The sequence below is a fragment of the Colossoma macropomum genome, unplaced genomic scaffold (assembly GCF_904425465.1).
Source record: "Colossoma macropomum unplaced genomic scaffold, Colossoma_macropomum, whole genome shotgun sequence".
Classification (NCBI taxonomy): Eukaryota; Metazoa; Chordata; class Actinopteri; order Characiformes; family Serrasalmidae; genus Colossoma; species Colossoma macropomum.
The window spans coordinates 33636510-33648403 of NW_023494802.1; the positions used below are offsets into that span (position 1 = coordinate 33636510).

Consider the following 11894-nt stretch of genomic DNA (forward strand, 5'->3'; position numbering starts at 1 on the left):
GAGCTATTTGATTGGACACAGTGAACGCGTCAACGAGACACGTTCTTTCCCTATTGGCTGTTCCGTTAGTCAATCTTTGCAAAATTAATATTCATCATCTTCAAACGTCCTTGTACAAACTAGGTGTTTCCTACACGTTACTGTAGTCTGATGCATCACTGAAAGCAAGAAACATACCAGGATTTATATGAAAATAAATTATTTAATGTAAAATTGCAAAGCCAGAGGTCCTTTTCTGAAATTCATGTTCTGCATAAGTTAATTCTTTCCATAAAGTTGCCATGCCTTGTACATTCTTCTTAACTTCCTGAGATTTGGTTTGGGGAGGTCCTGTGGATAATAAATAAGACATGACCATCAAAATTGAGTCATACATACTGAAATGTGTAAAAATTTTGATTTTGTAAAAGTCAGAGGCTTTCCTTCATTTATTTAATTTCCAGGTAAAACGGCCATTAATTACAAGCTTTTTTATCCCTCCACTGTGAGACGAAACTTCGGCACTATGGGTCTGAAAGGAGGTGTAGCTGTCTAGAAGCCTTTACTGAGCAGGAAGCAGAAAATACAACCAACTTCTAAGACTGAACTTTGGAAGTGTGGCTTTTTCCCCTGAAAAATTAATAATTTGTACTGAGTGGCGGCTGTTTTGCCTTTATTTTTGAATAAATGGAGGGTGGTTTCTGACTTTTGCACACAACTGTATGCAGATCATCTATTGAACACTGAAGTGTTTTGAATCACATAACAATAAATCCTTACTATGGAGGAAACCTCTGTGGTATTTCCCCTACTTAGTTAACTGTTAGGATGCATAATGTCTACTGACAGTTACTCCTATTTGTGAAACTATAGTACTGATGAAATTTTATTTTTTAAACAGAAATTTAACATGTGCAGGACACAGAAATACCTGTTCATTATCTAAATGGAGAAGATCAACTAGTGGGACAATGGAGGGCCTTCCGTGAGCACACTGAAAGGGTAGCTGACAGGACGCGAGGGATCCCACCAGGCTGCAGCACTCTTCTTTACTCAAAACATCATTGAATTTAATTGCTCCTGTTAAGACAAGACTGATTATCGAAACTGACGAGATCAAGTGATCCAAAAAGTGCTGAATATGGTTATGCAATGAATTAGCTCTCAACAGCATGAATGTCTCTTGTAAACAAAATGATGCTATTTATACTTGTTGTTTATAACAATGAAAAGTCCATTTGTGGTGCATTCAAGATACTGACCATGACAAGCTTGTGAAGCAAGAACATTGTGGACTGTTAGAGGAAGAGTACTTCTCACTCTTCCTGCCGTATGCAGAAACTGAAAAAGATGAGTCAGATCTAATTAAATGAAGTCTATTAATTCCAAAAATGCCTCCAGAAGTCTACCTTTACTTTGATTATATAAGAGGACATAAACCTAGGTGTAATCCAATTTCACTTAAATACAGGCAAAATCCAGGCAAGTATGGTGCAAAGCTCTGACCTACCTCAATGTGCTCTCGCAAGTATTCCTGAATAGACAGAAGAAGAAAAATCAATTACCAACTTCTTAATTAAACTTCCAGTGTAATTTAAAGCCCTGAGTAAAACTGTTGCAGGTCTGACCTCTGCAATAGACTCAATGACGGTGCGTCTGCCACGCCGCAGCTCCGTGTTCTCCTTCTCTATGAAACATGTGGGGAGTCGCTCTAGTAGCACATGTGACTCCTCTGTCTGTGGAAAGCCTACTTCTAGAGCCAGGTCTCTTAGAAGAGGCTGATACAACCTGCAGAACAAAAGCATATGCAGTTACTCACTGTTAGTACACATGCAATTAGTATTTACTTAGTGAAAAGCATGGACAAGGGTACATCACATAGCTAAAAGCAGTTGCAGCAGCCATCTGAATTGTGTTTGTACTTTTGTCTATTTTTATGGACGACAGTCCGTTTGAGATTACGCAAAAGAAAATTCTAGGAGTTTTTAACATTATCTACCTGATTCAATTGTTGAGATGCAAATAAAGTCATTCAAAGTGGATTAATGTAAAATGGTACATTGTAAGTGGTGCAATCGTCTTGGACATATCATCAGGAGACTATGAGATCAAATTCCAGTGATGCCACAGCCATTCATGACCGGGACTCTCTCAGGTAGAATGGTGCTTCTTCTGCCCCATCACTCAGCACAATGTTTGCCAACGTAGGCATCTGTTAGCTGATGTAACAGAACTGGCAGTTAGCATTCTCCTCTAAGCGCAATGAAAAGATGAGCTGGCATGACTCAATAGAAGCATGTGCTAGCCATCACCCTCCCAGCTTGGTAGCATCGTGTGAAGGGGGGAAACCTACTTAGCGGGGAGAAAACTGGGAAAAATAAAACAAAGGAAATGATATATTGAAAAGAAACTTTCTGACTTTGACTTTTTCCACAGTGGTGCTAATAGTAACCAGGGGTCACAATATCTACAACCAAAATATAGCCATTTTATTTGCTATCCAATATGACCAGCTGAGTTTTATATGTAATGTTGATAATGGTTAAAAAAAAAATTGATACAGTAACTTTTCTTTGGGGACTGTTTTGTATAACAACATCCTGCATGTACCACTCCAGAAGCTTATCTCAAAACTATTGATAAAGACAGCAAACAACATATTTGTATTGTTTTATGTAATAACTTTTTGTGTGACAGCTTTAAGAAGCATTAAACTCTTCAGATGTCCGGTTCCCATCACATCCACTGTGAACAATTCTGGCTCAGTAAGTTTCCCTAGAATGATTAATGTCAAACTACTCTGAATGACTGTTTACATCTTAATGAGTGACTTTTACAGACGCTTTGAATGACTGGTGGAATTCTTCTTTAACAACTCAATGTGGTTTGAGGCAACTGTGTGATGATTTAGGCATGCAGCTGCTCAGTGCTAAGTTGTGGGATACAAGTTTCTAACATTAGTCTTACAGTTTCAGGGCAAAAGTAAAGAAACTTCAGACCAAACGTGTCTTGGTTGACTACATTTGGGGCAAGGGGAAAGTTGTGGAGATCGAATTTCAGAGTCAAAGTCAACTTGTCACCACAGATGTGTTGCATGAGGCATGAAATATATTTACTGTAGGACACTACAGTACATTACAATATTTGCAATATTTAACATGAAACAGCAACAGACAAATACAACAAAGATTGACAAATACACTGTACACTAAACTTTACAGCCTTTTAGCACAGAACAGTACAGACTAGACAGGATCAGGACACAAAAAGTGGGTCACAGGGTGGGGAAAAATAAATAAGCTGCTGGTCTTCAACAGCAATGACTGTATTATTAGCAGTGCACATTAGTAAGAGAACAGTAATAGTCCCTAGCAACATAAGCATTGTCAGAAGTGCAATGTGTGTCCAGTGTACAGTACAGTACTATGCAAAAATGTTTTTGTTTTATTTAATTAATGAATTAATTTCAGTCAAAATGGCCATGAAGTACAAGCACATGAAATCTATCAGTATTTAATTTGTCTGCTCTTTACTTTTGCACACCCCACCGCCACTTTAACTCTTCTATCATTCTGATCTTAAAACCAACCAGTTACAGCTGAGTCCTCCCAATAAAGACTGATCCCAAAAGAGTCACTGACATTATTCTCCTCTTCAAAGAGACACAAACATTCACACAAGCAACTATCCAAACACATCTTAGCCGCCTCGCACATTTTTGTCTGATATGCATCTAAAATGGCTTTAGAACACATTTCTGAGGAGATCAGATATAGGTTAGGACACCAACACAGAACCTCTGGGATATGGAGTAAGGTTTTATGGAGTCTACAATTAGGTAAGTATTTAAGTAATTAGGTAAGTAATTTGGACTACTTAAATTGTGAGAACCAGAAAATGCAACCAACTTCTAAGACTGAATTTGTAAATAATAAACCAAACTAAATACTGAAAAAAATGATATTATGTTTAGTTGTTGAGGCTTTTTTCTGTCAAATATATGTTTGTTTTCGACATTTTTGGACGCTAAAAATGAATAACTTGTACTTAATGGCCGTTTTGCCTGGAAACTACATTAATTAAATAAAGTACACATGTAAAGCCACTGGGTATGGTCACATTTTTCACTGTGCTATCACTTTAATCCAGGACGGAAACTCTGACAGCATCAAAACTGACCTCAAGAGTCTCATCTCCTCCTCTGTCACACTGATCTCCAGGGGAGGACTCACACTGGACGAACAGAGTCTCTTTTTACCCGGTGTGTCTGGGTCATCCTCATAGGACTCTACACGAGACACAAGAAAGTACCAAATACATGTCTGTATTTCTTAGGTGCCAGAGCGTTCGTGCAAATCCTCAGAGCCTGACTACATTTTTGGCCACACAGCTCATACATAGATTTGCATATATGCTTTCTGTGCCCAAACCTGAATGAAGCTCTGATAGAAGTTGCTTCACGCAGGTTACTGGTTTTACCTGTTAGAAGCCCCTCCAGACGGACTCTCTCATGTGCAGCATGTTGATCGACCAGCACCAGAAGGTTTCCTGAAACAGTAAATACAGAAAAACATATACTGCAAAAGGTTCAGCATCTTCATGAACAGACAAAAGTTAGGTTGCCAGAGCCAACTGAAAAGCCATTAATCAAACAGAACACTGGAAAATTAAGCTAAAAATATTAAATATATAGAAATATACAGTAGTATGTAGAACACCTGGCCAAATACTTTGTAGATTTACTTTGTAGAAGTGACAAATAAGTTCAAAGACATGCAGTCAGGCAAATTGGAGATGCTAAATTGGTGTGAATGTGTGTGTGAGTGTATATGTCTGTGTTTGCCCTGTGATGGACTAGCGGCCTGTCCAGGGTGTTTCCTGCCTTCTGCCCAATGAGTGCTGGGATAGGCTTCAGCACCGCCCTTCGACCCAGGAGGATAAGCAGCTTAGATAATGGTGGGTATGTGTGTTCAATATGTTCAATTCAGCAAATAAACACACGCACACAATCTAAACCGCGTATCCTCCTGGGCCGTGGGGTGGTGCTGGAGCCTATCCCAGCTGTCATTGGCTGGAAGGCAGGATACACCTGGACAGGTCACCAGTCCACCGCAGAGCAGACAGACAGACATATATATTAGCAAATAAACAGTAATTGTGTATTAAAATCTGCAGAACTGTGTTTTCTGTAGAGGATGTGTTAACTTATCTTCACTTTAAATTGACCGGGACTCCCAAACTTTTGCATGCAGCTGTACGTACCTCCACTTTCCGTTGTCTCATTAGTGTTCTGGCCTGTTGTGTTTAAGAGACAGGCAAGAAATTTCTTGTCTACTTGATGAATAACCTGCAGTATGAACAAATAACTAGGCTTAGTATCAGCTTAATGACTAATTTCTCTTTACTCACATAAAGTTGTTGAGGAGAACATTCAGAGTGAACATAAATTACATTTAAATGATTTCAATGAAGGTAGTACTTGCCTTCATTGAGTGGATCATATCTTTAGTGAAGCGGTAAGGGAAGAGAATGTTATGGATTTTCACGGCAAGGCCTTCTGCTTGACCACTGGTCACATCCACAGCAACCTTTACAATCACAACAAAATAATATGTAGTCAGATGAAATATCAGAGGTTAAATTCTAGGCACAGGATCTTTTGAATAATGAATAGGAATAGTGTCAAAGTATCAGAACAGAGGACAAGCTTTGTCTGTTATAATGATTTCAAACATATTTTTTTCTGTATACTATGAATAAGAGACAAAACAGTGAAACCATTCCTCTATAAATTACTCTGCTGGTTCACTGCTGTATTTCCTCGTTTTGGCCCCGTAGCAGTACCACAACTGGGGCTGAAAACTACTGCTTTACATGTTGAAATAAGCTCTGTTCACTGCCGGCTGATGATCTAATTGATCTTTCCATGATGGCTTATCTGAGTATTATTTTTTGTTGAGGTTCATTGATTCCAAAATTCAAACATCCCTTGAGAGCAGACAGAATGTTATTATTACTATATTTGCATTTAATAGTAAAATTGATGTTGTTTGGTTTATGTTCAGTTGACTTTGTGGTCAACTGAACATGATTCTGAGTACGTTTTAGAGAAGAAAGGACAGAGAATAACCTTACCATTGCTTCCTGTAACAATGCAAAGTTGGACTATTTATATACACACACACACACACACACACACACACAAACTGGGCTACTGCACAACACCCTTCCACCCTACATACACACTGCTATATTGATAAGCATTTATAAAATTTATGAACCCCTTAAGACCATACGACCATAATATAATAATAATTAATGAAGTTACTACTTAAATATTATTTAATGTTTTGTTTTAAAATATTGCAAAAGATACTATTACATAATAATGTCTATAGTATAATATAACACACAATCAACTACAAATAAATTTCAGGGTTTTATTTACATGTTTATATATTTTTATTTATATATTCTATAAATAAGTTAAGCTTCTCTATGTAAGTTTTGGGGATTTGGAGACCTCTCTGGTGGAAATGCATAACTGTATGCAATGTGTGGAAGAACATTTTGTAACGTGGGTTGTACTTCTGACCCCCTCGAGCGGATGAATCTGATGATTGTCAGAGTGTTAGAAGAGCATTCAAAGCAAAGTCAGTCAAAACTTGGTGAAGGACAAGTCTTCTGATGATGTAAGCAAATTATCTACTATCGTTATTATTTCTCCATAAGTATATGGTTGATTTTGCATTTAAAACATCAAGCCAGACCCTATTTTTGAGGCTGTGCGTATGACGCTAATGCATAAAGACTGAAGACATGGTACGAAAAACTCTTGCCAAATTCGGCCTGACACCTCTGACTTTTAAATTATTTCAGACTTTACAGGGCGACTCACAGCAGCACTCAGACATCATGATTTAGCTTGTTTTTTTCCTTCTGATTCAGTAACGATGTAAAAAAAATCTTACATAGTGCAGCTTTATATAATCTTATAATAGTCTTACAACAAATCCTATGATGAGAAATTTAACATACATCAACATATATTTAAAATGCTTTCACTTGCCAAGATATGTGCATGATCAGTGATGGGTGGCGCTGAGCAAAACAGTCAAAACACAAATCAATACAGCTTGCTTACCTGAGGGGGTCGTACAAACACTGGGTTGCTCCACTCAGAGAAAAGAGCTGACAATGAGCCAGGACCTTCATCTTGCTCATCATGGAAACAGCGAGAGAAGCACAATCAGTGGGAGTCATAACACATTTTGTCATCTTGCCTACTTTGACTACTGTCATGCATTACCTCTGTCGTCTATGTTTGAACTAAGGGCTCTTTCTGCTCTAGGTTTGGGGAGAAAGGGTAGTACAATATCTGTCTGAAAAGGGTAGCACCTGTACTCAAACCCTACAGGCAAAGAAAAATTGATTAAAATATATAATTCATAAACACAAAGAGTATCAGTCAAAAGACAGATCTCTTAACAGAATGGCATTTACTTATTTTAACTATTTTCCAATTTTTTTTAAAACAACAATAAAGATAAAACTGTTTTATTACTATTTTATTACATGGACTACATTTTATTACTAAAATACTTCAAAAATACAATTTTAAAGAGAAAACAACAATTTAGGTCATGGGCCAAATATGGCCCGGGGCCACACTTTGGGCAGCCTTGGTTTTGGTGATGCTGCAGTACCGGGATATGGATTTTATTAATTTACTACATTTGTAACACTATAGAAATAAATATTATACTTTTTTATACTCCAGGCTGACCTAGTCCCAATGTGTAAATATAATGAATGTTTCAGTATCAGAATTGGCAGACATGTATATGAAAAACAACAGATATTGGCATCAACAGCTGTTTTGCTGTATATCGCTGTATTGCTAAGCGGAGCACTTTTTGGCTGCTGCAAACTATTGCTGGTGGAGGGCTTTTTCTGTTTGTTTTGCTTTGGAATTAAATTGATAAATAGGCACTAACTTGCACACTATTTATATTTGCGATAGAAGCATATTTCAAGCATAAGCCTAAAGACCAAATGTCTATATGGTTGTGAAAAACATGCATTCAGTCAGGCATATCTAAACCTTTTGGCTGCTACTGCATCAGGGACAATTACAGTGACTAATACAGTATATTTTGTTGTATTGTGTTTGTAAGAAGGACTTAAACTCAGATGTGGTTCATAAGACTGAGTTGGGGACATGGAGAACACAGTGAATTGGAATGAAATTTGCTACAACACCTGTTTTGGAAACAACACTGACTGCCATATTGGTGACATCTGTGGTGCAGGGCACTGGTGTCGCCTCCAATGAAGGAGCTTCATATTTACTGAGCCCCGTCACTTGATTGATGTAGACCAGCTTTCCCAACGAATCATCGTAATGTGTCAGCCAGTCACTTGATACCGGGACCAACCCATCACTCTCATGGCCTTGTCTTTCATCTGGAGCCTGGTCCACATTTCCTGTTTTGGAGGGCACAAGGTCATGTTGTGATGCAGGGTTAATTATTTGACCTGAGGGGATAGCTGGCTCGGGGGAAGTCGTAATTTTAGAAGTGAGCTGAGTGTCTCCATTTGTGGAGGTGAAGGTGGGTGTTGATGGGTCATGTCCATGGGGAACAGTGAACGTGGGTTCATCTGGATGGCCATCTTCAACGGAGTCATTTGTTCCAGAGTTCTGGACTGTCACACTTTGTTTTGAAGACCCATCACTGCTCTTGAACATATCCCAATGAGAAAACTTCTCCACAGAGTCTACATCCTGCGTTGTAGAGTTAGGAAATGTTTCAATGATGGGGGTCTCTTCATTTTTGGTATCTTTGAGGTTACCTTCAGACAGTTTCTTGCTCTGTACCTTGTCACATTTTAAGTGAGAGAGCTTTGCAGCCAATGATATTCTACTCCTCGTGCTAACTGATATAGAACTTTTGAGTTTGGTGTCAGCATAAAGTGTAAGTGAACTGTCTTTCAACAAAGAGTTGTCTTCTACTTGCTCAACCCCAAAGCTGAGTGAACTACTGCTTGCTTGCAAAGCAGGCAACGCAGAACATTCAAAAGGTCTGGAAACTGATGGATGTAAACCATCAGTGATTTGTGCGTCCGTGGCTTGCCGTTTTGTTTCAGCTCCCTTGCCATACATCCTTTTAAACTTGTCGAGCGATCCGGTTTCAAAAGACAGTGTTAATTTGTGACACGGTGTGACCTTAGCGATCTTAGGCCCCCCACCACTTTCACCTATGTGACTCTGAGCATGGAGTAATGAGAACTTCCTCTTTGGTGCACGGTGAAGATTTTGTTCAGTGAATCTCCTCAAACTATCCTGGGCTTCTTTATGATCAATCATAGCAATCCTGGTATTTTCACTATGTGTCATCTTATTATTGTTAACACTCATTGGAAAGTCAATGTCAATCAAATCAAGGCCCTGTGCACTCTGATCATCTTCATGCGTATTCTGGTCTTTACAATCGTCAATCTGCAGCACAGACACTGAATTGGGCTGCAAAGGCTTGTCGACATCACAGTTCTGAACTTCACTTTCTGGTTCTATATCTGAACTTGCCCTGGATTCTGCATTTGAGGACGCCTGTTCAAAAATCAGTTCAAAACTCTGGACCTCCTGATCTTCAACAATGTCTTCTTGATTAGTGTCTGTTTCCCTAGTTGAGCTAGAAGGTCCTGTTTCTTTCAAGTCATCTTCAGAGTTTTTGTGGCAAGCTTGAGTCTTTGCATTACTGCATGGACTGCTTGTTTGGCCACAAAAGATACTCTCAAAGTTTTGGACGTCACTCACCAAAAGTTCTGATACCAAGTTTTCCTTTGTGAGGAACGTTTTTACACCTTCCTCAATGCAGATGAGGACACTATCCCAGTCTTTGAACTCTATGAGACTCTTCGCTGGCTCTAGGCATACATCATACTCAGAGTAGTGGCACTTGATGTTAATGACATAAACTCCATGTAAATCAGTCCCAGCCCGTTGTTTAGGACTTGAGATAATAGGAGATGCGTTTGGACTGTTGTTGGGAACATTTGAACTACTCAATTTCCTAAGAAGGCAGTTGAGAAGTTTGTGAATGCGCGTTTTCAGAAGCAGTCTGCTGTTAACGAAGAGGAACTGTAAGCTGTTGTTGTAGTGGCCCTCGCGACCAATGTATCCGGTAATTTGAAACTGTTTATAAGTGTAGTTCACCTCTCCAAGCTTTTGAGCCCTCGCCAAACCATGGATTTGAACAAACCTGTAATAGGTGTTCCTAGCTTTGGAAAGCTGCACCAGCATGGTACCAGAGCAGTCCTTTTTCACAGTGAACGACACAGACGGATGCATCAGGGATATGGCCTCCACCCTCTGACGAAGGCGCTCAATCTCCAGAACAGAGTCCATCCTCTTTCTCCTGACCGGCATGTTATGAAAGAAGTCACAGATAAGCACTGTAGTGCCGGCAGATGGACGAGTATCCTGTGCCTCAAAAACGTCCAACCCCTTACCTTCATTGAACATTTTAACAAACGTTTTTACAGACATCTTCGTCCGGGAGGATATTTCCACCAGGGCTGCAAAGGAGATGATGCTGGCAATGGCCTCCCCTCTGAACCCATAAAAGCGAAGGTTATCCAAATCCTCCAGCGAGCTGCATTTGCTTGTGCAGTACCTCATTCCTACCTTCTCCATGTCCTCTCGGCCCATCCCAGAGCCGTTGTCTATGACCTGGACTTTGCAGGCTTCTATGTCTATCTTCACAGCAACACATGTTGCTCCAGCATCAATACTGTTCAGTACAAGCTCCTCCACACACTGCTGCAATGAGAAAATGGCAATTCCAGAGCGCAGCTTTGCTTGGACTTCTTTGGATAGAGTCCTGATCATTCTGAAACACAAGATAGCAGAATTAGCTTAAAATCACTGTGAACCAAGGCACACAATAACAATGCATGCCCCATTATAATATACGCAACATAACATGCCCTCCTACCGGGATAAGCACCCCCTTATGGGCACATTTAGTCTTTAAATTATGCACATTTACCTCAAAATTCAGGTTTTGAGAAGTGTTAGAGTCAAGCTGGTTAAAACTGATAAGTAGCACTTTTAAAACAGGTATCTCATCACCTTGCTTCTTTCCTCAGATACAACGACGTATTAGCCGGCTAAAGTAGGTAGCTTCCTGCAACACCGCCATGTTTAGTATGTCAGCTGTTGGTATCACAGCAGTAATGTAAATGAAGCAACATGTTTTAATGTACGGCAAACTGGACACCAAAGCGGGTACGGCTATCCTCACAAACACTCACTGCACCGGGTCTGTTATGAACTACAACGGACGCAGCAAAGTTGCGACATCCGACTTGGAAACGAATCTTTCTTTTGAACAGGTTCATTTAAATGAATCGGTTCAACCAGATCAGCTGAATCGAACATGTTTGTAGCATGTATCCAGTATTCACGTCCGTGTTATAGACTGAAGACGTCTAATAACATTTCGATTATCTTTTACAATTTAACATATTAAAAAGACAAAATAAAACAAAATCTGGATCGATCTTGGTCTTGCGAGGCTACTAAACACGATTAAAAAAATAAATAAGTGTCCATTTAGCAAATTTCTTTTTGTCTTTAAAATAAACAAAATAAGCCTTGTTGTCATGTTTTTACTTAAACAGTTTTTGTGTACGTTTTGAAGATTTTTTTTTTCTAAGATTCTAATCAACAACCGAATTTTAACGCAAAAAAGATAGGTAGTAGATATAAATAAGTGTGTATTTGTGCACAGTTATGCATGTATATGTAAGTGTGTCAGTAATCAGTCCCTGCACGCAGCCTGTTTTTAGCTAACAGTTGATTCAGTCGTTCGATGCTGTTTCGGAGTCGGTTCGGTGAACTGAGTCGAACC

General features: G+C 39.3%; 1 protein-coding gene across 3 annotated transcripts; it reads right to left on the reverse strand.

Annotated features, from left to right (window-relative positions):
• Positions 1–137: 137 nt before the first annotated feature.
• Positions 138–11310, reverse strand: mlh3 (mutL homolog 3 (E. coli)). Of its 3 annotated transcripts, none has more exons than XM_036591049.1 (12): positions 11114–11310; positions 8242–10871; positions 7124–7194; positions 5463–5567; positions 5242–5326; positions 4459–4527; positions 4159–4267; positions 1608–1767; positions 1490–1513; positions 1242–1320; positions 911–1059; positions 138–330 (listed from the first exon to the last, which is right to left on the reverse strand). In XM_036591049.1, the coding sequence occupies exons 2-12, from the start codon at positions 10868–10870 to the stop codon at positions 259–261; spliced, it is 3552 nt and encodes a 1183-aa protein (XP_036446942.1). In that variant the 5' UTR covers position 10871; positions 11114–11310; the 3' UTR covers positions 138–258. The 3 variants fall into 3 exon arrangements, with proteins under 3 accessions (XP_036446942.1, XP_036446943.1, XP_036446945.1); XM_036591050.1 differs by having other exon boundaries at positions 11031–11310; XM_036591052.1 differs by lacking the exons at positions 138–330; positions 911–1059; positions 1242–1320; positions 1490–1513; positions 1608–1767 and adding an exon at positions 1838–2198.
• Between the last annotated feature and the right edge of the window lie 584 nt (positions 11311–11894).

Coding starts and splice junctions, on each gene's coding strand:
- mlh3 (XM_036591049.1), bottom strand. CDS start 10,870: ATGATCAGGACTCTATCCAAAGAAGTCCAAGCAAAGCTGCGCTCTGGA. Junction 1,768..4,158: donor GAGGAGATGAGACTCTTGAG/GTCAGTTTTGAT, acceptor TTTGTTCTGCAG/GTTGTATCAGCCTCTTCTAA. Junction 1,060..1,241: donor TGCTTCACAAGCTTGTCATG/GTCAGTATCTTG, acceptor TTGTCTTAACAG/GAGCAATTAAATTCAATGAT.